Source organism: Saimiri boliviensis, chromosome X (genome assembly GCF_048565385.1).
Source record: "Saimiri boliviensis isolate mSaiBol1 chromosome X, mSaiBol1.pri, whole genome shotgun sequence".
Classification (NCBI taxonomy): Eukaryota; Metazoa; Chordata; class Mammalia; order Primates; family Cebidae; genus Saimiri; species Saimiri boliviensis.
This window is the reverse complement of record NC_133470.1, coordinates 100,407,993-100,434,506: the sequence shown is the minus strand read 5'-3', so window position 1 is coordinate 100,434,506 and position 26,514 is coordinate 100,407,993. Positions and strand designations below refer to the sequence as shown.

Genomic DNA, 26,514 nt, shown 5'->3' with positions numbered 1-26,514 from the left:
TTTTTGTATTTTTAGTAGAGACGGGGTTTCACCATGTTGACCAGGATGGTCTCGATCTCTTGACCTTGTGATCCACCCGCCTCGGCCTCCCAAATTGCTGGGATTACAGGCTTGAGCCACCGCGCCCGGCCGGAAAAAATTATTGACAAAATACTAGCTAACCGAATCCAACAGCACATCAAAAAGATAGTAGATCATGATCAAATGGGTTTCATACCAGGGATGCAAGTTTGGTTTAACATATGCAAGTCAATAAATGTGATACACCACATAAACAGAAATAAAAACAAAAATCACATGATCATTTCAATAGATGCAGAACAAGCATTTGACAAAATCCAGCATCCCTTTATGATTAAAACCCTCCACAAAATCAGCATAGAAGGGACATAGCTTAAGGTAATAAAAGCCAACTATGACAAACCCACAGCCAACATTATATGCAACAGGGAAAAGATGAAAGCATTCCCCCTGAGAACTGGAACTGGACAAGGATGCCCGCTTTCACCATTTCTATTTGGCACAGTCCTGGAAATCTTAGCCAGAGCAATCAGATAAAAGAAAGAAAGGTCATCCAAATTAGTAAAGAGGAAGTCAAGCTGTCACTGTTTGCTGATGACATGATCGTGTACCTAGAAAACCATAAATACTTACCCAAAAAGCTCCTAGATCTGAAAAATGAATTCAGTAAAGTTTCAGGATACAAGATCAATATGTCAGTAACACTACTATACACCAACAATGACCAATCTGAGAATAAAATCAAGAGCTCAACCCCTTTCACGACAGCTGCAAAAAAACCCAAAAACTCAAAAGCAAAAACAACAACAAAAAAACTTAGGCATATACCTAACCAAGGAGGTGAAAGATCTCTACACGGAAAACTACAAAACACTGCTGAAAGAAATCATAGATGACACAAACAAATGGAAACACATCCCATGCTCATGGATGAGTAGAATCAACGTTGTGAAAATGACCATACTGCCAAAAGCAGTCTACAAATTCAATGCGATTCTCATCAAAATACCACCATCATCCTTCACAGAACTAGAAAAAAAAAAAAATCCTAAAATTCACATGAAACCCAAAAAGAACTCACATAGCCAAAGCAAGGCTAAGCCAAAAGAACAAATCCGGAGGTATCACATTACCCAGCTTCAAGCCTGTAGTCACCAAAACAGCATGGTACTGGTATAAAAAAGGCACATAAACCAATAGGACAGAATAGAGAACCCAGAAATAAAGTCCAATACTTACAGCCAACTGATCTTTGACAAAGCAAACAAAAACATAAGGTGGGGAAAGGACACCCTATTCAACACAGGGTGCTGGGGTAATTGGCTAGCCACACGTAGGAGAATGAACCTCGATCCTAATCTCTCACCTTATACAAAAATCAACTCAAGATGGATCAAGGACTTAAATCTAAGACCTGAAACAATAAAAATTCTAGAAGACAACATTGGAAAAACTCTTCTAGATATTGGTTTAAGCAAAGAGTTTATGACCAAGAACTCAAAAGCAAAGGCAACAAAGCAAAGATAAATCAATGAGACCTAATTAAACTAAAAACTTCTGCACAGCAAAAGAAATAATCAGCAGAGTAAACAGACAACCCACAATGTGGGAGAAAATATTCACAAACTATGCATCTGGCAAAGGTGTAATATACAGAATCTACAAGGAACTCAAAAAAATCAGCAAAAAAAATTAAAAATTAAATAAAATAAAACAAATAATCCTATCCAAAAGTGGGCTAAGGACATGAATAGACAATTTTTAAAGAACATATACAAATGGCCAAGAAACATATGAAAAAATGCTCAACATCACTAAGCATCGGAAATGCAAATCAAAACCACAATAAGATATCACCTTACTCCTGCAGAAATGGCCACAATTAAAAAACCAAAAAATAATAAATGTTGGCATGGATGTGGTGAAAAGGGAACACTTCTGCACTGCTGGTGGGAATGTAAACTAGTATAATCACAATGGAAAACCTGAAGTATGAAGATTCCTTAAAGAACTTAAACTAGAACTACCATTTTATCCAGCAATCCCAGAGGAAAAGAAGTCATTATATGAAAAAACACTTATACGCGCATATTTATAGCAGCACAATTTGCAACTGCAAAGTTATGGACCCAGCCTAAATGCCCATCAGCCAACAAGTGGATAAAGAAAATGCAATATATTGGCCAAATGCTGCTCATCTCAGATGGAAGAAAAAAAGAAAAGAAAATGTAATATATATATAGACACACCATGGAATACTACTCAGCCACAAAAAGGAATAAAACAATGGCATTTGCAACAACTGGATGGAGGTGGAAACCATTATTCTAAGGGAAGTAACTCAGGAATGGAAAACCAAACATCGTATGTTCTCACTTATAAGGGGGAGCTAAGCTATGAGGATCCAAAGGCATAAGAATGATATAATGGACTCTGGGGACTCACGGGGAAGGGTGGGAGTGGGGTGAGGGATAAAAGACTGTACATTGGGTACAGTGTACACTGCTCAAGTGATGGATGCACCAAAATCTCAGAAATCACCACCAAAGAACTTATCCACGTAACCAAACACCACCTACCTGTTCCCCCCAAACTGTTGAAGTAATATATATTTTTAGAAAAGGTCACAAGAATCCTACGAGTTAGGTGCCACTATTATTCCCATTTTGTAGGTAGGGAGACTGAAGCCTAGAGTCATAGTTAAGTAACATGCCCAAGGTCACAAAGCTGCTAGTGAGAGAACTGAGATTTGAACCCAAGAAGTCTCGCACCAGAGTTCATGCTTAAACTACACAACTATTTGTCCACAGATAATACAAATAATACTAGTGTACTAATATAGAGTACTTCTTCTGTCCCAGGCCCTGTGCCAAGGACTCTACATAAATTACCTCATAGGTCTTATATGATGTCGGAGCTCTTGGCCCTAAATTATTATGCAGTATCTTATTTGATTCTTTTTTTTCTTCTTCGAGATAGGCTCTCATTCTGTCACTCAGGCTGGAGTGCAGTGGTGAGATCAAGGCTCACTGCAACCTCAGTCTCTCGGGTTTAAGTGATCCTCCCACCTCAGCCTCCCGAGTAGCTGGGACTACAGGCACACACCACCATGCCTGGCTAATTTTTGCATTTTATGTAGAGTCAGGGTTTCATCATACTGTCCAGGCTGGTCTCAAACTCCTGAGCTATAGCAATCTTTCTGCCTCGGCCTAGGATTAAAGTCATAAGCCACCACGTACAGCTTTATTTGATTCTTAAACCAATCCCATGAGTTGGCTAATAGCATGTCCACTTTACAGATAAAAATACTGAAGCACAGAGAAGTTAAGCAACTTGATGCACATGTGGAAGTCTCGCCTCCCCTTCAGTAACACTTCCCATACACACTGTAGGGATCCATATAATATAAAATAATGCAACACAATGTACTACACAACTTCTACCTCAGAGCCAGGTTCTCTCAGCTTTTCAAGGCATCTGTTCTAAAGTATTCATGGGAAGGAGTAACAATGGCCTTTCCTCTTTTCTCAATTTGGAAGGATTACAGTGACCCTCTCCAACAGTCAGTGGCCCACTTTTGGTTCCCCTTAGTAGGGGAACACGCCCACACAAGCTCTGTCACTGAAAGCCTGTTTTCAGGGCTTGGACCCTGTATATAAAAGGCATCGTTGTTTGAGTTTTGATTTTGTTTTGTTTTGCTTGGAAATGGTTTCTGGAAAAGACAAACTAGCAATCCGTTACCGGGGACGACCAGTCTGCCACCTCTGTTTAACTCAGTGGCCAATGACAGTGTAAATAAACCAAGTACTTTTACCACCCATCTTGATTAGCAGAGCAAAAATAAAAATAAAAAATAAAAAATAAAGATGACAACGGGGAAGGCACCCGGGGTAGGCTTACTTCCACTTGGAGGGTTGCACATCCTTTCAGGAAGTCATTGATGTTGTTGATGCAGTCAGCTTCAGTTTGGGGATCCAGACAAAACTAGAGGAACACAGTGAAATGTTACTTGAAGATTGTCATCCCATGCCAAGCAAAGCGTATTCATCATTTGCTGATAACTAGGGAAAGCAGGCTTCTTAAGGTGTGGGGCAACATTGCTGTCAATCCAGGAAGAGAAATAACCACTGAAGGAAGTGATGCAAAAATCTAAACGGTTGATCTTTGTTTCAAATGTCGCCAAACCTTTAGTCCCAACCCATGCCTACTTACAAGCTTTCTCTCATGCCTTTTGTTCCAGTGTGCTGATGGCAAATTCAGGAGAGTAAGACAGTTTTTGAGCTTAGTTCTTGCTTTCAAGCAAGGAAGCAATCCCTAGTACCTCTCTCTCCTCCTTCCCCTAGATAATTTAATGAAATTCTTTTTCCCCTTGGCTGTTCCCTGCATTTGATCACATTTCTTTGCATTTTATCACCATTTAATCACTCTTTCTCAAGTTTAAGAAATTATAAGTAAATTTATTTGTTCAATAAAAATACAAACTGGTTTATGAAGGCAAAAGTGTTATACTCACAGTCACATTCCATGACAACCTTAAGAAAATAAATGTAAAATTGTACATTCAAGCTTACTTAAAATGCCTACTTTAGAAATTACCTATTCTCATGATTGTGGGTTTCCAGCTATTAAAAATCTTGAATTGTTTTAAAGAGAGCAAAGTTGGTTTCACTTTGAACGCACATTGCATTCGAAACATATAGCTGGTTTCTACTGCTTTTACAAACTTTATGTAACATTTTGAATTATTTCTCCCAGTTGCTAGTCTCTCCTTCAATGGATTTTTATAAAAGGAAATCTACACTGATTTTGGTCAAGCTGCCAATAAACACCATCAAGATCTGTTATAAGTTATTCTATTTTTCCACAGATTCATGTACCCCAAGTTCAAAACATGTCCTCAGTATACAGGGAGATGTAACATGCATTTCCGTGAAAAAGTGAGCTTGTGATATAGGTGCTGTCCCAGGTTTTCCCTATACTACAATTTGGGGGCCAATTACTGAAGAATAACATTTCATTTTCTTACCTTTGCAAACTACAAAAACAGTAAGAAAGAATGTCTAAGTCTTAGAAAAATATTAAAGTAGGAGATTCCCACAGCCTGAGAAATAGAAAAATCTCGAGCGTTACATGATTGCCGCTCTCCGGTGATAAGCAATCCCAAAGAGACTATAAATTTCCCTTACCTTTTCCACAGAGCCAGACATGAGTCTGTTGATCAGTTTGCATAGAACTACCCCATTTTTCAGCGAGGACTTTAAAAACTCCTCCGGATCACAGATGGTCTTTTTAGGGGAATCTAAAACTCCCAAAGATATAAGCCATGTCACGATTTGTTCTTCTGGATTCATTACTGAGGACGGTACACTCCAAACAGCACTCTGGGGCAGCTGCAAGGACTAAGCCACATCCGCGATTGCATCTGCTGTTGTCTTCCTTTTTATGAGTTCTCTTCGGGTGCTTGCAGAGCAAAGGTTTAAAGCAACTTTTCTTAGACAACAGCGGAACCTACTCAAAATGTGGGATTTTAAAACTACAGAGATCACGCGCAAAGATGTGGAAACAGGTAAGAATTAATGAACAATCCTGGATAACACTGGTTTTCCTTTTCAAAACCTGCAAAACAAATTCATTCAGATAAAAAAAGAAGAAACACACATGCACACACGTGCACACACACACACACACACACACACACACAGAAAGTGCAAGAAGTTATAAGGAAAGAAAGTGAGAAGGATGCTGGGGAGGGAGGAGAGGCAAGGAAGCAAGCGCTTTGGAAAACAGAGGTGAGGCAGCACTTCAGGGGACCTTGGAAATGAGACACTCATGGGCCAGTCTGGGAAAACACTGTCAATAAATAGTCTAGCCCCAGTGTAAAATCTGGCTTCTGTTAGGAGGACAATGCCAACTGGCTCTTAGGTCAGACAGATCTGAGCCTCATGGGGAGATGTGTTGGCACAACAGGGCTCAAAGAAGGTAGAGAGAAAATTCTTCCAAGAAATAGCCGGATGTCCTCATACTATCTCCCAGAGATGGTGTGTCACGATCATTCCTTGCAAAACACGTTGAGTTGCATAGTGACAACGTGCCAAGCAAAGGAAGATTGTGCCTGCTGTCAGCCATCACTGTGTATAAGCAGAAGCTAGAAGAATGGCATTTTACTTTGCAGCCAAAAAGCTATGTTTAGGGAAATAGGCTAAGGATAACATCTGACATCCTGTTTACTTGCATTCTTTAGCAATTCTTTTTCTGGACCTGGTTCCACTACATAATCCAGCTGCAGTACCCTTAGCAAAGGCTCAGACTCAGTCACATAAGCGGGTAAAATACACTTGAAAAAAAACAGAATGTTGGAGAACAAAAGAGCACTTGTCCTCTGTCTACACTACAATGTGGAAGATTTATATTTCCCCAACAAAAAAGCACTTTGCACTTAAAATACTGCTCTGAAAAAAACAATCCATAAGAAGAGATCTTCATCATTCTCAAACATTTTCAGAACCACTTTAAAAAAGCCTACTATTGTGAAATTTATGATAAGGCCAACCTTAATAGTATAACCCTATGTTGGCAAATGTGTGGTACTTAAACCATGATTACCTCTCTCATGCATGGAAGACATCAGATCATTCATAGCTCTTTCCTGCTAAGCCTCAGAATTCTCTTCAACACAGTTTCAGGCATCTACTACCAAAGAATCAGCTTAGATAACCCTACTAAACATTTTCAGAGCTGCCCTTTCTTGCTCTGCCAGGACATTTATCACACTTTACTATTATCTCATGTTGATCTGACTCCTCCACCAGAATGTAAGCTTCCTAGACTCAAGGTCTTGTTTGTTTTATTTAACACTATGTTGCCAGCACACTGCCTGGTATACACCACAGATGTTAAAAAATGTTAAATGAATAAATGAATGTATTCAGATGGTGTCCCTGATATAGACAGTAGCTAATTAATTATAGGAAGGGTTTTGTGTTTGTTTGTTTGTTTTAATGGCTTAAAACATTTTTCCTTGCTAATGATTTTTTACCATTTTATAAAGATGTAATTGACACATAAGGAACTGCATATATATGATTTAATGAATTTTGACATATACGTACACCTTTGATACCATCACACAAATGCAATCCAGATAAACCTTTCCATCACCCACAAAATTGTCCTTGTGCCCTTTGAAATTTTTTCTTTCCCCTTTGCCTCCAAATCCCAGGCGACCACCAATCTGTTTTCAGGGTCTATAGATTAGTTTGCATTTTCAAGAATCTTATATAAATGAAAGTATACAGTATAGTACTATCTTTTTTCTGGCTTCTTTAACTTAACATCATAATTTTGAGACTCACTCATGTTATTGTGTCTGTCCATAGTTCTATAACAAGGTTTGTTTGATGTACTTGTGTTTTAAGCAAAATCAGTACAGTAAATCAAAAGTTTTCATTGATGTTGGCTCATGGCCAAATCTGTGTTGTGGAAATTAAAACAGAATCAATTTGTTGATAAATAAAATTCCCAAATCTGACCAACTTAAACACATTTCTGTATGTCGTCTGAACAGTTTTCACAATTGCTCATCAAAATTTTACTCTACAGACAAACAAAATCTGGCAGTATTATTGAGGTATCACTTACATCTTCTGATTAAGAGCAAAGTCTGAGTAAATTTCATGAACACAGCCTCCTCCAAAACAGGCTTGAGTTCACTGAGGTCATCTGGATAAAACTTGGCCTTGTTTTGGACTCTCACTATAGCAAATATTACTAAAAGTAATAAGGAAAATCAGAATGGCAAGACCACTGACTCAAGGCAAAAGAACCAGTTCTATTCATATAAAGATTGGAAGTTACAGTTGGTGTGGTAAAATGTCAACAAAGCAAAGAATTCCAGGGCAGTGGCAAGCATACAGGTGAAATGGGTACCCATGAAATCCAGGCTGGTTAGGGATTCAAATCAAGATAGAAAGAAGCTGATGAACTGAAGGAATAGGGGGAGAGGGGGAATTCAAAGACTGGGGATCATAGCAACACAAAGAGCAGGCTTCACACAAGAGCACGAGAAAAAAAAAAAAAAAAAAAAAAAAAAAAAAAGCAAAGATTTCTCGCCCTACCTCAGATCCTCTTTACCACACCCTCTGGACCACTGAAACTGCCTCTTTAAGGACTTTCCCACCTCCATCCTCTCATCCTAGTGAACTCTCAAGCAGGGCACATTTGGGTTGATTTTCCAAAAACACCTCTAGTGTTAATACTCCTGTTCAAAGGCTCTCTGTTGCCTAATGCAGTGATTGACCAAAACAAAAACAAAAACAAAAACAAACAAACAAACAAAAAACCAATGTTCATATAATGACCTCCTGTGAGGCATGAAGGAAAAAGGAAGGTGAGAGTGGAACTTAAGCTAAAATAGGTAACATCTCATGAAAAATCAAAAGATCTTCAGGAAATAAGGCAAAAGTGAACATTTGTTAAGACTGAATGCTGGATGCACTGTACACTTTTACTATTCAGTAGTGTGTGTTTAAAATATTAGTAACCATTTTCTTTCATTTCAAATCCACTAAGGCACTTATTAAAAAGATTTGCAGCCACGCATGGTGGCTCACTCCTGTAATCCCAGCACTTTGGGAGCCCGAGGTGGGTGGATCACCTGAGGTCAGGAGTTCAAGACCAGCCTGATCAACACAATGAAACCCTATGTCTACTGAAAATACAAAATTAGCCAGGCATGGTGGTACATGCCTGTAATCCCAGCTACTTGGTAGGCTCAGGCAGGAGAATCTCTTGAACCCGGGAGGCAGAGGTTGCGGTTAGCCGAGATCACACCATTGCCCTCCAGTCTGAGCAACAAGAGTGAAACTCCATCTCAAAAATAAATAAATAAATAAATAAATAAATAAAGGCCAGGCATGGTGGCTCACACCTGTAATCTCAGCACTTTGGGAGGCCAAGGCGGGCATATCACCAGGAGAGGAGTTTGAGACCAGCCTGGCCAGTATGGTGAAAACCCATCTCTACTAAAAACCCAAAAATTAGCTGGACGGGGTGACGTGTGCCTGTAGTCCCAGCTACTTGGGAGGCTGAGGCAGGAGAATTGCTTGAATGAAGGAGGTGGAGGCTCCAGTGAGACGAGATTGCGCCACTGCACTCCAGCTTGGGTGACAGAGTGAGACCCTGTCTCAGAAAAAAAAAAAAAAAAAAAAAAATTATTTGAGAGCTTTCTTCCCAGTTACTCTAGTTTAGAATATCTGCAGTGAGAAAAAGGAATCCGTGTTATCAAAGTATCCCACTTGATTCCGATACAGTTAGACCAAGGTCATGCTTAGAGAAACAAGTTTATTGGTCTCTAACCTTCTACCCCACTCTAACTTCTGCCAACACTTGGGTCATTTCAATATCCACAAGAACAACAATTCAACATCATGACCTCTCAGTTCCTTGACCTTCTCAACTTGTTATCAATTTATTACCTCTCATTTCCCCTTTATGTCTATTCCGTGAAGATGGACCTGGGGCCTTGAAATATTTTTTAGTTTGCCAGCTGGCACAATATGAAGTTTTATCAGTAGGCAGTGGTAGACAGACCTTGCAGAAAGAAGGGGTTTAACTTCCTGTTTTCTGTGTGCTCACTCCACAAGCTCCTGTCGAGCTTTCAGCTTTCCTAGTGCTCACTTTCTGCAGCACTGGTTTTCCCAACAAACAATAGGTAGCAGCCTCCCCAGACACCACCCTTGAGTTCTTAGGCAGCAAAGCATCTATGATGAGACACCTCCCATGTGAACCAGCACTGTCGAGGGGTGTATTTCAGCAAGTTCCAGAGAGTGTACGTCCAACAAGTTCCACCAACTCAGCACAAGAGCAACTTCTTCAATCTGGAATCTCATCCCTGGGTGGAGAGGAGGGTTATCACAGCCCTAGAGATACCGACCATTACACATTGTTTTTCTATTGTCTGCCATTTATATCTGCTATCCCATATTTTTTAGAGTTTCTTTTACTTATTACTAGCCAATCCAACACTCCAATCCCCTGTTACTGTTAATTCTTTATGTTAAACTTTTCTTAAAATTACTATGTAGTAGGTTGGGTGTGGTGGCTCATGCCTGTATTCCCAGCACTTTGGGAGGCTGGGGCTGGTGGGTCACTTCAGGTCAGGAGTTTGAGACCAGTCTGGCCAACATGGTGAAACCCCATCTCTAATAAAAATACAAAAATTAGCCAGGCGTGGTGGCAGGCGCCTGTAATCCCAGCTATTCTGGAAGCTGAGGCAGGAGAAATGCTTGAACCCAGGAGACAGAGGTTGCAGTGAGCTGAGATCACGCCACTGCACTGCAGCCTGGGTGACAAGAACTAGATTGTGTCTCAAGAAAAAAAAAATTACTATGTAGTGCCTATGTTCTGATTGGACCCCAACTGATACCCTTATTATCTTAAATGTATTTCCTCTCCACTTTAGCCAACCTCTTGGGAGGTTACAACTTGTACTTTTTTATCACACAAATTTCTATATCTCCTAAGTCATGAATTCCAACATTACATTTCCTTTTTCTTTCTTTCTTTCTCTTTATTTCTTTTTCTTTCTTCCTTCCTTCCTTTCTTTCTTCTCTCTCTCTCCCTCTCTCTCTCTTTCTTTCTTTTTCTTTCTTTCTCTCTTCCTTTCTTTCATTCTTTCTTCTCTTTCTCTCCCTATCTCTTTCTTTCTTTCTTTCTTTCTTTCTTTCTTTTTTTTTTTTTTTTTTTGGAGTCTTGCTCTGTCTGCCCAGGCTGGAGTGCAGTGGCATTATTTCAGCTCACTGCAACCTCTGCTTCCCGGGCTCAAGCAATTCTCCTGCCCCAGCCTCCTGAGCAGCTGGGAGCACAGGTGCATGCCACCACACTGAGCCAATTTTTTTTATTATTATTATTAGTAGAGATAGGGTTTCACCATGTTGTTCAGGCTGGTCTCGAACTCCTGACCTCGTCATCCATCCACCTCAGTCTCCCAAAGTGCTGGGACCACAGGTGTGAGCCACTGTGCTGGGCCCAACATTGCATTTTCTAGACAACCTACTGTCTTTCCAGCTTGCTTGTTATTCCCACTACGACTCCTTGGCCTCATAGGTATCTGCAAATCATTTTTTTTTTCTAAAATAATTATACAAATTTACATTCCCACGAGCAGGGCATGAATTCCCATTGCTCCATGTCATAGGTAACACTTGATATTTCAAACTTAAAATTTTGTTATTTGTGGGTATGAAAATTATATTTCTATGATTACTAATGAGGTTGACCATTTTTAATATGCTTATTAACCATATATGTTTCCTCTTCTGTGGGATACTCCTTCCTACTGTCCATTTTTCTATTTGGGTTGTTTTTCTTTTTGTTATTGGTTTGTGAAATTTTTTATACATTATAGATACTAAATTGATGTCAGTTATATGTGTTTGCAAATATCTTCTTATATCTTTGTTTTTCATTCTATGGTGTATTTTAAGGAACAAAAGGTCTTATTTTTTCAAAATAAAATACTTTATCTCACTCTGGTGTAAAACAAATGTAGAATTTTGCAGTCTAAGCCTGACATGCAGCTTCGTAATCACCAAAGACCCAAGATTCTACTCTCCTGCCACTTTGCCATACTTAGCTTGACACTTCATAGTTCAGAATGACTATTTATGTAAACTTGGCTTAGGCAATGGCTTCCTACATACAATACCAACACAACAAGCAACAGAAGGGAAAAAAATTGATAAATTGGTCTTTATTAAAATTAAAATGTTTGTGCTTCAAAGGTGTATTACTTGATTCTCATGCTGCTAATAAAGACACACCCAAGACTGGGTAACTTATAAAGGAAAGAGGTTTAATTTCCTCACAGTTCATGGTTGGGGAGGCCTCAGGAAACTCACAATCATGACAGAAGGGGAAGCAAACATGTCCTTGTTCACATGGTGGCAGCAAGGAGAAGTGCCAAGCAAAAGGGAAAAAAAACCCTTATAGAACCATCAGATCTCATGAGAACTCACTATCATGAGAACAGCAACGTGGAGGTAGCTGCCCCCATGATTTAGTTACCTCCCACCAGGTCCCTCCCATGATATGTGGGGATTATGGGAACTACAATTCAAGATGAGATTTGGGTGGCGACACAGCCAAATCATATCAAAAGGACACCATCAAGAAAGTGAAAAGACAACCCAAAGAATGGGAGGAAAGTATTTGCAAATCATATCTCTTATAAGGGTCTTGTATCTAGAATATATAAAGAACTCTTTAAATAATAAAAAGGAAAATACATATAATGGGTAAAAATTGAGTAGAGACTTCTCCAAAGAAGATGTACAAATGGACAATAAGCACATGAAAAGATGCTCAACATCATTAGCAATCAGAGAAATGCAAATCAAAACCACAATGGGATTCCATTGCATACCCATTAGGATGTGAATAATAAAAAAGACAGACAATAACTAGTGTTGGCAAGAATGTGGAGAAACTGAAATCTTCATACAATGCTAGCCAGAATGTAAAGTGATGGGGCTGCTGTGGAAAACAGTTGCAGTTCCTCAAAATGTTAAACATAATTACCATATGTTCCAGTAATTCCACTCCAAGAGAAATGAAAACATATGTCCACACAAAATCTTATATACAAGCACTCACAGCAGCATTATTCATAATAGCAAAAATTGAAAACAACTCAAATGTCCATCACCTGATAAATGGATAAATAAAATGTTATGATGGAATATTAGTCATAAAAAATTAATGTTGTTCTGATACATGCTACATCTTGAATGAACCTTGAAAACATTATGTTACAGGAAGAAAGCCAGACTCAAAAGACAATATATTGCATGACTCCGTTTATATGAAATATTCAGAATAGGCAAACCCATAAAGACATAAAGCAGAACAGCAGTTGCCTGGGACCGGGGAGGGTGTTGAGAGGAAATGATAAGTTATCACTCATGTGTATGAGAGTTTTAAGGGGAAAGTAGAACAATAACAAGAATGTTCTAAAATTGATTTGGTGATGTTGGATAATTCTATTAATATATAAGAAGCCATTGAATTGTACACTTCAAATAATGTACAATAGTTTTTCAATAGTTAAATGCTTAAACAAACTGTGGTACATGCATATCATGGCATACTACTCAGGACTAAAAAAAGGAATAAACTATTGATATATGCAACAACTCAGATGGATCTCAAGAGAATTATGTGGAATAAAAAAAGCCAGTCTCGAAGAGTTATATGCTGTATGATTTCATTTATATAATATTCTTGAAATGACAGATGCCCAGAGATCTCAGAATGCCAGAGGCACAATGTGTATATAAAAATATTGTCTCTCAGGCTGGGCATGGTGGCTCACGCCTGCAATCCCAGCACTTTGGGAGGCCGAGGTGAGTGGATCATGAGGTCAGGAGTTCGAGACCAGCCTGGCCAACATAGTGAAACCCCATCTCTACTAAAAATACAAAAAATTAGCCAGGCATGGTGGCGTGCACCTGTAATCCCAGCTACTCAAGAGGCTGAGGCAGGAGAATAGCTAGAACCCAGGAGGCGCTGATTGCAGTGAGCCAAGATCACACCATTGCACTCCAGCCTGGGCAACAGAGCAAGACTCCTTCTCAAGAGATAGATAGATAGATAGATAGATAGATAGATAGATAGATAGATAGATAGAGATATATAGCCTCTTACAAACAGTACAAAGGCGTAGAGGATTATATAGTCTGCTTTCCCAGGGAGAAGTGAATATTCTTCTGGAGGGGCGACTTGGGTTATGGAGGTATTTTCCTGACAATCTGGCCTCTGGGGTGGTACATCAGAAGTGATTTTCAGCTTTTCCTACTCCTTAGGTTTTGCCAGAACCAACTGGGCAACGAATATTGGGAAATCTGTCAAGGGAAAATAATTCAAAGGCATAGAAGACTGTTATGTGAAATCACCAAATTGGATGGCCAGCGTGGTCTCTTCCCTACTCCATACTGTGACAGGGTAGGTGATGATGCAATCTGGTCACAAAGAACTGACATCATATCTAATGGAAACTTCAGATATTGTGGGTTGAAGATTTTAAAGATGAATGTGGAAAAGCCTTTAACAAAGGTGCATAATCCAATGTTCTCAGGGGCATTTCTGGAATGCTCATTCTGTATGACAAACTGAAGAGGCCATCTAAGTGCAATCTACCTAGAAATAAGAACCAAGAGAATCATGAGAATATGTACCATACATATTATTTTCAACCACTGAGAAATTTCCACTGTCTTTTTACCCAGGCCAAATTATGTCTATAGACATGTCTGTAGAAAGATATACAGAAGGAGACTTGCTGTGATTACAGTAGATCATTGGAACTGATTATTCTGTATATTGATCATGGTCGGGGGCAGCAACCATCACTATAGGTCTACAGAGGACAGATCTCAAGCTAAGCAGATCTAGAAACCATTTAGTTTAAATGTTTCTTATAGTACCTCAAGTTTTGTTTCAGTATTTTTAAAAAGCAGTCCTGGGTCGAGCGCAGTGGCTCACACCTGTAATCCCAGCACCCTGGGAGGCCGAGGCAGGCAGATCACCTGAGGTCAGGAGTTCGAGTCCAGCCTGGTCAATATGGTGAAATCCTGTCTCTACTAAAAACACAAAAATTAGCCAAGTGTGGTGGCGCTCACCTGTAGTCCTAGCTACTCAGGAGGCTGAGGCAAAAGAATTGCTTGAACCCGGGAAGCAGAGGTTACAGTGAGCCGAGATCATGCCACTGCACTCCAGCCTGGGTGACAGAGTAAAAAAAAAAAAAAAAAAAAAAAAAAAAAAAAAAAAAAAAAAAAGCAGTCTCATTTGTATTAAACCACCACATACTATTTTTGCACAGTTGAATATTTGCAATGTTGGACGTTCTGCCATAAAATAATAAATACACAAAATTCCCTTTTTTAAAAAAAATCAAATATCACTGGAGCATTGATTTAAATTATAATGCACCTACCAAATCAAATACTTAAGCAGCTTCTAGAAAGAATGATATAAATCATGTGCTGACATGGAAAGATATCCAAAATATACTAAGTTTAAAAAGCAGATTGCAAAATAGCATATATGGTCTGATCTCCCTTTGTAAAAATAAATCTTTGTAAAAATAAATGATTAATTGTCCTTACTTTACAAAACATGATGGTCGGGTATGGTGGCTCATGCCTGTAATCCCAGCACTTTGGGAGGTCAAGGTGGGTGGATTATTTGAAGTCAGGGGTTTAAGACCAGCCTGGCCAACATGGTGAAATCCTGTCTCTACTAAAAATGCAAAAATTAACCAGGTGGTTGTAGTGAGTATCTGTAATTCCAGCTACTGGGGAGGCGGAGGCCGGAGAATCACTTGAACCGGGGAGGCAGACGGTGTAGTAAGCCAAGACCAGTCCGGGCAACAGAGTGAGACCCTGTCTCAAAAAAATGAAAGGAGGACTAGACACGCAGCTCTTTTTACTGAATATTCATTCAATGTTTCCTCAACTTCAGATGCAGAAGGTTAAATTGATCATATAACCCAGTTTATCATACATATAAAAGCTCTCCTCCCATTTTTCCTTCATTCATAAAGACTATTCCCCTCACAGATGTCATTCTAATATGCATAATACATGTCATTAAAAATCCTTGTTCTCTCACACTGTATGTAATGCGCTTTTCTGTGCAGAAAAGAGGTTCAGGCTGTCCATTGCACAAGAGCCTTACAAGTAGTGCTATTCACAGTCAAACATATCTTAATATTGTTACAATTCAAAGAACTCTGAGTTTAAGGACTCAGGGATTTCAGACTGATGATTTCGATATGCCTGTACACAATCAATTCAACATCCTGTTTTCTCAGTTCTTGGAGGAAAAGTGAGTTTTGTGAGTATCAGGGGCTCGGATTTTGGCATGTCATCACAATTGAAAAGGCTGTCATCCAAGTACAGTTTCTCTTTAAAGCGTTGAAACAAGTTAGAAGTTATTTGACAAAAACTGAACAGTACTGTTTAAGAAAAATTTATTAATAATGCTAAGCAAATCTTAGTCTCCCAAAATTGACACCAACTTCTCTAGTATAGAAACACTAGAAAAAGGCAAAAGACAATTCATTTCAACTGTATACCTGAGCCCATATATGATCTATATAACTGCATACAGCCAATCTATGAAAAATTTCAAATTCAACTTTTAAAAATACTGTATAAATTCCTTATAAATTCTGGATATTAGACCTTTGTCAGGTGCATCATTTGCAAATACGGTCCCCCATTCTGTAGGTTGTCTGTTTACTCTGTTGATAGTTTCTTTTGCTGTGCAGAGGTTCATTAGTTTAATTAGATCTTGCTTATGAATTTTTGTGTTTTTTTTTTTTTCAATTACTTTTAAAACTTTTACCATAAAATTTTTGCCAGGGCCTATGTCCAGAATGGTATTCTGTTGGGTACTATGTTCATTACATGGGATAATAATCTGTATACCGGGCTGGGTGCAGTGGCTCACGCCTGTAGTCCCAGCACTTTGGGAGGCCAAAGCAGGTGAATCATGAGGTCAAGAGATCGAGACCATCCTGGTCAACATGGTGAAACCCCATATCTAGTAAAAATACAAAAAATCAGCTGGGCATGGTGGCGTGTGCCTGTAATCCCAGCTACTCAGGAGGCTGAGGCAAGATAATTGCCTGAACCCAGGAGGCAGAGGTTGCGGTGAGCCAAGATCGTGCCATTGCACTCCATCCTGGGAAACAAGAGCGAAACTCTGTCTCAAAAAAATAAAAAATAAAGAATAAATAAAAATTATAATCTGTATACCAACCACCTATGACATGCAATTTACTCATGTAACGAACCTACACGTGTACTCCCTGAATCTATTAATAAAATAAAAGTTGGGAAAAGAAAAAAATCATTCATATCACGTTGGGGTCAGCGGGGCATTTTGGCAAGGTGTGGTGGCTCACGCCTGTAATCCCAGCACATTGGTAGGCCAAGGCGGGCAGATCACCTGAGGTCAGGAGTTTGAGACCAACCTGGCCAACATGGTGAAACCCTGTCTCTACTAAAAATACAAAAATTAGGGAGGTCCTTTTTGGGTTCCCCTTCCTTTTGAAAGAGATAAAGCAATTCTCTGGGCTGGGTGTGGTGGGTCACACCTGTAATCCCAGCACTTTGGGAGGTGGAGGAAGGTGAATCACCTGAGGTCAGGAGTTCAAGACCAGCCTGACCAACATGGAGAAACACTGTCTCTACTAAAAATACAAAATTATCCGGGCATGGTGGCACATGCCTGTAGTCCCAGCTACTTGGGTGGCTGAGGCAGGAGAATCACTTGAACCCGGGAGGCGGAGGTTGCAGTGAGCCGAGATGGTGCCACTACACTCCAGCCTGGGCAACAAGAGCGAAACTCCATCTCAAAAAAAAAAAAAAAGAAAGGAAGGAAGGAAGGAAGGAAGAAAAAGAAAGAAAGAAAGAAAGAAAGAAAGAAAGAGAGAGAGAGAGAAAGGAAGGCAGGGAGGAAGCTTTTGTATGAAAAAAAATAAAGCACTATCACAAGGAATATAGACAAATATACAGAGCTGAAATTCAAATAGCTAGGATGGCAAGAAAAGCTGGAAACCTTCTATGTGCCTGCAAAACCGAATTGGCATTTGTCATCAGGATCAGAGGTAGCAGTGCTCTGAGCCCAAAGGTCTGAAAGGTGTTGCAGCTTCTTCGCCTTCCTCAAATCTTCAGTGGAAACTTTGAGAAGCTCAACAAGGCTTCAATTAACATGCTGAAGATTGTAAAACCATATATTGCATGGGGGTACCCAAAGCTGTCAGTAAATGAACTAATCTATGAACATTTTAAGGCAAAATCAATGAGAAGTGAGTTGCCTTGACAGATAACACTTTGATTGCTCGATCTCTTGGTAAATACAGTATCATCTGCATGGAGGATCCAATTAATGAAACCTATACTGTTGGAAAACACTTCAAAGAAGCAAGTAACTTCCTGTGGCCCTTCAAATTATCCACTCCATGAGGTGGAATGAAGAAAAACACCACCTATTCTGTAGAAGGTGGAGATGCTGGCAATAGGGAGGACCAGACCAACAGGCTTCTTAGAAGAATGAACTAATGTGTCTACTGTGATTATTTTTCTAATCTGATCATTGAATAAACAGTATATGCTTTCAAATTGAAATAGATAATTAAATAAATAAAATCTATTAAAAGGAAAAATTTACAATAAAGATTATCATGCCTGTATTCATTTCCTATGGCTGCTATAACAAGTTACCACAAATTTAGTGGCTTAAAACAACAGAAATGTATTCGCTCACAATCTCCTGGAAGCCAGAAGTCTGAAATCAAGCTGTCAGCAGGGCCATGCTTCGTTTGGAGATTCCAGGATAGAATCCATTCTTTGCTTCTTCCAGTTTCTGGTGGCTGCTGGCATTTCTCGGCTTGTAACAACAATCTGTGCCTCTGTCTTCACAGTACCTCCTCTGTGTGTCTGTAGTCTCCCGCTGCCTCTTTCTTATAAAGACACTTGTGTTGATGTTACATCCCACTGGGACAATTCAGGATAGCCTCCTTAGCTCAAGATCCTCAACTTGGGCCAGGCACAGTGCCTCATACTTGTAATCCCAGCACTTTGGGAAGCGAAGGCAGGCAGACTGCTTGAACCCAGGAGTTCAAATCCAGCCTGGACAACATGATGAAACCCATTGTCTACCAAAAATACAAAAAATTAGCCAGGCATGGTGACAGGCACCTGTGGTCCCAGCTACTCAGGACGTTGAGGTGAGAGAATCGCCAGGAGGCAGACATCGCAGAGAGCCGAGGTTGCGCCACTGTACTCCAGCCTTGGCAACAGAGCAAGACCCTGTCTCAAAAAAAAAAAAAAAAAAAAAAAAAAAAGATCCCCAACTTAATTATATCTGCAAAACTCTGCTTTCCAAATAAGGTTACATTTATAAGTTCCAGGAATCAGGCATTGATGTCTTTGGGAGACCGTTATTCAGCCAGGTATAATTGCCTTTTCAGTGTTCTAAAAAACATATAACTTAATTATTGGCCAGGCACAGTGTCTCACTCCTGTAATCCCAGCACTTTGGGAGGCTGAGGCGGGTGGATCACGAGGTCAAGAGTTTGAGACCAGCCTGGCCAACATGGTGAAACCCATCTCTACTAAAAAATACAAAAACTAGCCAGGCATGGTGGCTCATGCTTGTAATTCCAACTCCTCAGGAGGCTGAGGCATGAGAATTGCTTGAATCCGGCAGGTGGAGGTTGCAGTGAGCCGAGATCACATCACTGCACTCCAGGCTGGGAGACAGAGTGAGACTACATCTAAAAAAAAAAACAAAACAAAACATAAATACTTTATTATAAAAGAATAATATAAATATAAAATGATAAATTAACAAATATATCTATGAAAATTTTACAATTGAAATGACTGATAAAAATATATATGAAGTGTTATACTGGTGATTTTTAATGTGTAAGGAGTTAAAATCTGGAACTAAAAAGTTGGTTACTAAAATCTAGTAAGACTCTAGACCAGACATGGCTCATGCCTGTAACCCCAGCCCTTTGGGAAGCCGAGGCAGGAGGCTCACTTAAACCCAGGAGTTTGACTCAAGCCTGGGCAACATAGGGAGACCCTGTCTCTACAAACAAAACATTTAAAAATTAGCCAGATGTGATGGCACGTACCTGTGGTCTCAGCTACTTAGGGGGCTGAGGTGGGAGGATTGCTTGACCCCAGGTGGTTGAGGCTGAGGTGAGCCCTGTTCGTGCCACTGCACTCCAGCCTGGGTAACAAGAGCGAAACTCCATCTCAAAAAAATAAAATAAAATAATTAAAAATTAAAAATTAAAAAAACTATTAAGACTCTTGCTGAAGTGCTGCAGCATATTTGCAGCAATAATTTATCAGATACATTTCCAAATAGCTCACGTGCTCTCAGGATATATTAATTTTGTCAACAATGGCCAACATTAAAGAATGTAGCTTTCCAAGAGTAAAATGTATTGAGAACTACTTAATATGTACAATGTTAAAAGAAAGACTGTCCAGGTCTTTGCTATTGTAAACTGTGCTGCCATGAACATTCGTGTGCATGTGTCCTTATAGTAGAATGATTTATAATCCTTTGGATATATACCCAGTAATGGGATTGCTTGGTCAAATGGAATTTCTATTTCTAGGTTCTTGAGGAATAGCCACACTGTATTCCACAATGGTTGAACTAATTTACACTCCCCTCAACAGTGTAAAAGTGTTCCTATTTCTCCAATGCCCATCAATGATAGACTGGACAGGAAAAATGTGGCACATATACACCATGGAATATTATGCAGCCATCAAAAAAGATGAGTTTGTGTCCTTTGTAGGTACATGGATGAACCTGGAAACCATCATTCTCAGCAAACTGACACAGGAGCAGAAAATCAAACATCACATGTTCTCAATCATAGGTGGGTGTTGAACAATGAGAACACGTGGACACAGGGAGGGGAGCACTACACACTGGGGTCTGTTGGGGGGAAATAAGGAAGGGACAGTGGCGGGTGGGGAGTTGGGGAGAGATAGCATGGGGAGAAATGCCAGATATAGGTGAAGGGGAGGAAGGTAGCAAATCACACTGCCATGTGTGTACCTATGCAACAATCTTGCATGTTCTTCACATGTTCCCCAAAACCTAAAATGCAATATAAATAAATAAATAAATAAATAAATAAATAAAAGACTGTCATATATAGTGATTATTTGATAGAAATAGAGCAAGCAAGCATTGAAACTGCCATAAAGAATTTTGTTTTGATAAAAGCAAGATGTGAAACTATTTTATAATAAAGTATTATAGCCTGGTGGCTTTGAGTTCCTAAATGTGATTACATTTTGGGATTGTCTATACTTTTGTGTTCAATATTTGTACAATTTATACAAAATGAATATACAATTTTTACAATCCTTATTAGAAAATAAATAGAATACTAATTATTTTCTTCTACTTGAGGAATAGATAGGGCTTTTTGTTTGTATTGTTTTGTTTTCACTCAGGAATAATATGGCCTAGCAGTGGTTCTGTTTGAAACAGATTTTTCATTTGGCTTCCATGACCCCACACAGTTTTCCTTTGGCCTCCTTGGTTTCTGTTTGTCTCTTTTGCCAGTTTCTCCTCTTCTTTCAGATTATTAAATATAGGAGTGCTCTAGGGCTCAGGCCCTGGGCAGCTTCACTTTTCTATCTACATTCACTCCCTGGGTGATTTCATCTAGTTTCATGGCAGTAAATCCCCAGCCCTGACCTCTACTTTGAACTCTAGAGTCATATTTCCATTGTCTAATCACTATCTCCATTTGAATGATCTAATCTCAAACTCAGTATGACCCAAATTGGGCACCTAACTTTTTCTCCCAATGCATGCATCAAGCCAGTTCTTCCTAAAGGAACTGAGAGGCAAGGGGGTTCAATTGATCTATTTGAATACTGAAATCATCAAGTCTAAAAACCTCGGAGCTGTGCTTTACTGCCTCTCCTTCTCTTACACTTTGTATCTGGGCAACCAACAAGTCCTGTCAGTTCTACACAGGTCCAGAACCAATGCTCCTCTCACCTCCTCCCCTGCTGCCTCTCTGGCCTAAGCCACATTATCTCTCTCTGGGATCACTGCCAATAGCTTCTCACATGGGGTACCCACTTCTATTATTTCCTTTATGCAGTCTATTCTCTACACAGGAGACAGAGTAATTCTTTTAAAACGTAAATGAGATAATCTCCTTCACCTGCTCTCAATTCTCCAGTAGCTTTCCATTGTATTTAGAATAAAATTCAAAGGACTCAGATAGACTACTAGGCCCTGCAAGATCTGGCCCTTGCCTATTTTCAAGCCTTCTTTTCTTTTCTTTTCTTTTCTTTTCTTTTCTTTTCTTTTCTTTTCTTTTTTAACCTTTATTTTAAGTTCAAGGGTGCATGTGCAGTTTTGTTATATAGGTAAGCTTGTGTCACGGGGGTTTGTTGTACACATTATTTCATTACCCTGGTATTAAGCTTAGTGCCTATTCATTATTTTTTCTGATCCTCTCCTTCCTCCCACTCTCCATTCTCCACTAGGCCCCAGTGTCTGTCGTTCCCCTCTATGTCTCCATGTGTTCTCACCATTTAGTGCCCACTTATAAGTGTAAACATGCAGTATTGGCTTTCTGTTTCTGCGTTAATTTGCTAAAGATGATGGTATCCAGCTCCATCCATGTTCCTGCAAAGGACATGATCTTGTTCCTTTTTATGGCTGCATAGTATTCCACAGTGTCTATGTACCACATTCTCTTTATCCAGTCTGTCATTCATGGACGTTTACGTTGATTTCATGTCTTTGCTATTGTGAATAGTGCTAGAATGAACATACACATGCATGTGTCTATATGAAAGAATGATTTCTATTCCTTTGGGAATATACCAGTAATGGGTTTGCTGGGTGGAATGGTAGTTCTGTTTTTAGCTCTTTGAGTAATCATCACACTGCTTTCCATAATGGTTTAACTAATTTACACTCCCACCAACAGTATATAAGCACTCCCTTTTCTCTGCAACCTCGTCAGTATCTGATATTTTTGGCTTTTTAATAATAGCCATTCTGACTGGTGTGAGATGGTATCTCATTGCGGTGTTCATTTGCGTTTCCCTAATTGTCAGTGATGCTGAGGTTTTAGTCATATGTTTGTTGGCTGCATGTATGTCTTCTTTTGAAAAGTGTCTGTTCATGTCCTTTGCCCCCTTTTAAATGAGGTTGTTTTTTCTTTGTAAATTTGTTTGATTTCCTTATAGATGCTAGGTATTAGATCTTTGTCAGATGCATAGTTTGCAAAAATTTTCTCCCATTCTGTAGGTTGTCTGTTTATTCAGTTGATAGTTTCTTTCACTGTGCAGAAACTCTTTAGTTTAATTAGATCCCATTTGTCAGTTTTTGCTCTTGTTGCAATTGCTTTTGGTGTCTTTGTCATGAAATTTTTGCCTGTTCCTATGTCCAGAATGTCAAACCTTATTTTCTACTACACTTCTCTTTGGTTGCTCTGTTCCAGCTCCACTGGTCCTCCTGCACTCATGCAGTTCCCAACCTCAGGGACTTTGCATTTGCTTTTCCTTTTTTTTGAGACAGAGTCTTGCTCTGTCAGCCAGACTGTAGTGCCATGGCGCAATCTTGACTCCTCGCAACCTCCACCTCCCAGGTTCAAGTGATTCTTCTGCTTCAGCCTCCCAAGTAGCTGGGATTACATGTTCCCGCCACAACGCCTGGCTAATTTTTTTTTTTTTTTTTTTTAAATAGAGATGGGGTTTCACCATGTCGGCCAGGCTGGTCTCAAACTCCTGACCTCAGGTAATCTGCCTGCCTTGGCCTCCCAAGGTGCTGGGATTACAGGTGTGAGCCACTATGCTCGGCCTGCACTTGCTTTTCTTTCTGCTCATAAAATATCATGTCTTTCAAAAGTCTTCTTTTGACCATATTATTGAAAACCCACCATCACCCTTTGTCTCTTTTTTTACTAATCATTATTGCATTGATCAGTAACCTGATATTTTATTACATATTTAATTCTTTATTTGTTAGTAGCTCCCACTATAAAGTAAGTTTCATGATAGCTAGGGCTTTGTTTTGTTTACTGCTATGCCCTCAGTGTCAAGAAAAATGCCTAGCACATACGAAGCATTCAATAAGAAAGCTTGTTGAATGAAAGAAAATGGCAGTCAAAATTTCCATGACCTCCTCTAAATTAGTGCTATTGTGGGTGTACTGGGAAACTGTGGTAGACTTTTTCTTTTTAAATTACGTATTTCAGTAGCGTTTAATTTTATACAATAAGAATGTACTGGTTTTTTGGGGGTTTTTTTTGTTTGTTTGTTTGTTTTGTTTTGTTTTGTTTTTTTGAGACGGAGTTTCGCTCTTGTTACCCAGGCTGGAGTGCAATGGCGCGATCTCGGCTCACGGCAACCTCCGCCTCCTGGGTTCAGGCAATTCTCCTGCCTCAGCCTCCTGAGTAGCTGGGATTACAGGCACGCGCCATCATGCCCAGCTAATTTTTTGTATTTTTAGTAGAGACGGGGTTTCACCATGTTGACCAGGATGGTCTCGATCTCTCGACCTTGTGATCCACCCACCTCGGCCTCCCAAAGTGCTGGGATTACAGGCGTGAGCCACCTCGCCCGGCCTGAATGTACTGCTTTTTTAACCAGAACAAAATGATTGTAAGATGATACAGTCCTATATGACATGAAAAGGAGAAAAAGGTCATAATATAGACATTGTTTTAGTGTCTGAGTATGCATAGAAAAACTTCTGAAAAGACATACATTGAAATGTTAATAGTTATGAACTACTGATATGCCCAACGACATGGATTAATCTCACGGATATAATTCTGAACAAAAGAGAACAGACATAAAAGAGAAAATACTGGGCCGGGTGCGGTGGCTCAAGCCTGTAATCCCAGCACTTTGGGAGGTCGAGGTGGGTGGATCACAAGGTCAAGAGATCGAGACCGTCCTGGTCAACATAGTGAAACCCCGTCTCTACTAAAAATACAAAAAACTAGCTGGGCATGGTGGCACGTGCCTGTAATCCCAGCTACTCAGGAGGCTGAGGCAGGAGAATTGCCTGAACCCAGGAGGCGGAGGTTGCGGTGAGCCGAGATCGCGCCATTGCACTCCAGCCTGGGAAACAAGAGCGAAACTCCGTCTCAAAAAAAAAAAAAAGAGAAAATACTGTGTAATTCCATGCAGATGAAGTTCAAAAGCTGGTTAAATTTGTCTACAGTGATACAAATCAGAATAGGGGTTCTTTCTGGTGGATTGTATAGACTGTGGCGGAGCACGAGGGCACTGTCTGTGTTGATGGCAGTATTCTGGGTAATGAGTACACAGGTCTATTCACATGCAAAAAATCATTGAGATTAACAGTATGCAAGTTATTCTTTAATAAAAAAATAAAATAAAAGCTGGGTGCAGTGGTTCACTCCTGTAATCCCAGCACTTTGGGAGGCCAAGGCAGGTGGATCACGAGGTCAGGAAATCGAGACCATCCTGGCCAACATGGTGAAACCCCGTGTCTAATAAAATTACCAAAAAAAATTAGCCAGGCATGATGGTGGGCACCTGTAGTCCCAGCTACTCAGGAGCTTGAGGTAGGAGAATCGCTTGAACCTGTGAAGCAGAGGTTGCAGTGAGCCGAGATCATGCACTCCAGCCTGGGTGACAGAGCGAGACTCTGTCTCAAAATAAAAATAAAAATAAAAATAAAAATACTGCAGTGAGCTATGATTGTGCTACTGAACTCCAGCCTGGACAACAAGAGTGAGAGTCTGTCTCTAAAATAAATAAATAAATCAACACAAACAAAATGTTATTAATACTAATCTCTGGGTGGTGGTATTACGGTTGCTTATTATTCTAATTTTGTTGTTGTTGTTGTGTTTTGTTTGAGACAGGGTCTCACTCTGTCACCTAGGCTGGAGTGCAGTGACATGATCTTGGCTCACTGCCACCTCCACCTCCTAGGTTACGGCGATTCTCCAGCCTTAGCCTCCCAAATACCTGGGATTACAGGTGTGCGCCACCATGTCCAGCTAACCTTATTATTCACTTCTTTATATCGTTCTGTGTTGCCTTTTGCTTGTCAAATGAAAGTGTTACTTTTGTAAGCAGGGAAAAGAAATGCCATGGTGTTTGCACAAGTATGAAATACTCTGAGATTCATGGGATATATAGCATAGAATTGGTGATATTCTGGGAAGAGGAAGATCGATTTGACTGCCATTGCTACAATCCAGGAGAGGGAGAAGAGGACCTGCGCTACAGCCGAGAGATGCAAATGAGGAAAGAAAAACCCAGACTGATAAAGCAGGTAGGCTTGACAGGAAATGGATATCAAAGAAAGTGAATGTTGTCAGCAAACGGATGTTGAATGGGAAGAGAGAAGGAAAAGTCTAGATGATTCTTTACTTTCTGGTTCGGCTGAATGAAATGCAAAACTGCCATTTAGTAGGTCTGGGAAAGAAGGGAAAGGGGGTCTGGGGAAAGACTGAGTATGTTTTCAAATCTTTCAGTTGTAGGGTACCTGTGAGCTATCCAAATGGAGGTACTCAGAAGAAATTGGTTATATTAGAATCTGGAACTCAGGAGAAATATCTGGAAATGTGTTTTGGGGGTAATTTCCATACAAGTAGTAGTTGAAGTGATGTATATGAATGAGATTCCTTAGACAGTATTTCTTCAGTGGTTCCAAAACTTAATATGCATCAGAATCACCTGAAGATTTCAGTAAAAATGAAAATTCTTGGGGGATGTGGCGTGGGGAGCTAGGGGAAGGTGAGAATTAGGACAAATACCTAATGCATGTGGGGCTTAAAACCTAGATGATGGGCTGATAGGTGCAGTAAACCACCATGGCACGTGTATACCTATGTAAAAAACCTGCATGTTCTGCATATGTATCCCAGAC

At 39.8% G+C, this 26,514-nt stretch overlaps 1 protein-coding gene and 1 pseudogene across 4 annotated transcripts in view; one reads left to right on the top strand and one right to left on the bottom strand.

The window, feature by feature from the left end:
* ARHGEF6 (Rac/Cdc42 guanine nucleotide exchange factor 6) overlaps positions 1-5,645 on the bottom strand; it is a 114,625-nt gene extending 108,980 nt beyond the window's left edge. For 3 of the 4 annotated variants that reach the window (XM_003940734.4, XM_010351492.3, XM_010351493.3), the window contains exons 1-2: positions 5,208-5,644; positions 3,922-4,005 (exon numbers count right to left, since the gene is read on the bottom strand). In XM_003940734.4, the coding sequence (XP_003940783.1) occupies positions 3,922-4,005; positions 5,208-5,372 (249 nt within the window). In that variant the 5' untranslated portion in view covers positions 5,373-5,644. Of the gene's footprint in view, positions 1-3,921; positions 4,006-5,207 lie in introns of all 4 variants that reach the window. The other variant, XM_010351491.3, reaches the window with a different exon arrangement.
* On the top strand, positions 5,539-18,146 carry LOC141582725 (large ribosomal subunit protein uL30-like; annotated as a pseudogene).
* Positions 18,147-26,514: the final 8,368 nt, after the last annotated feature.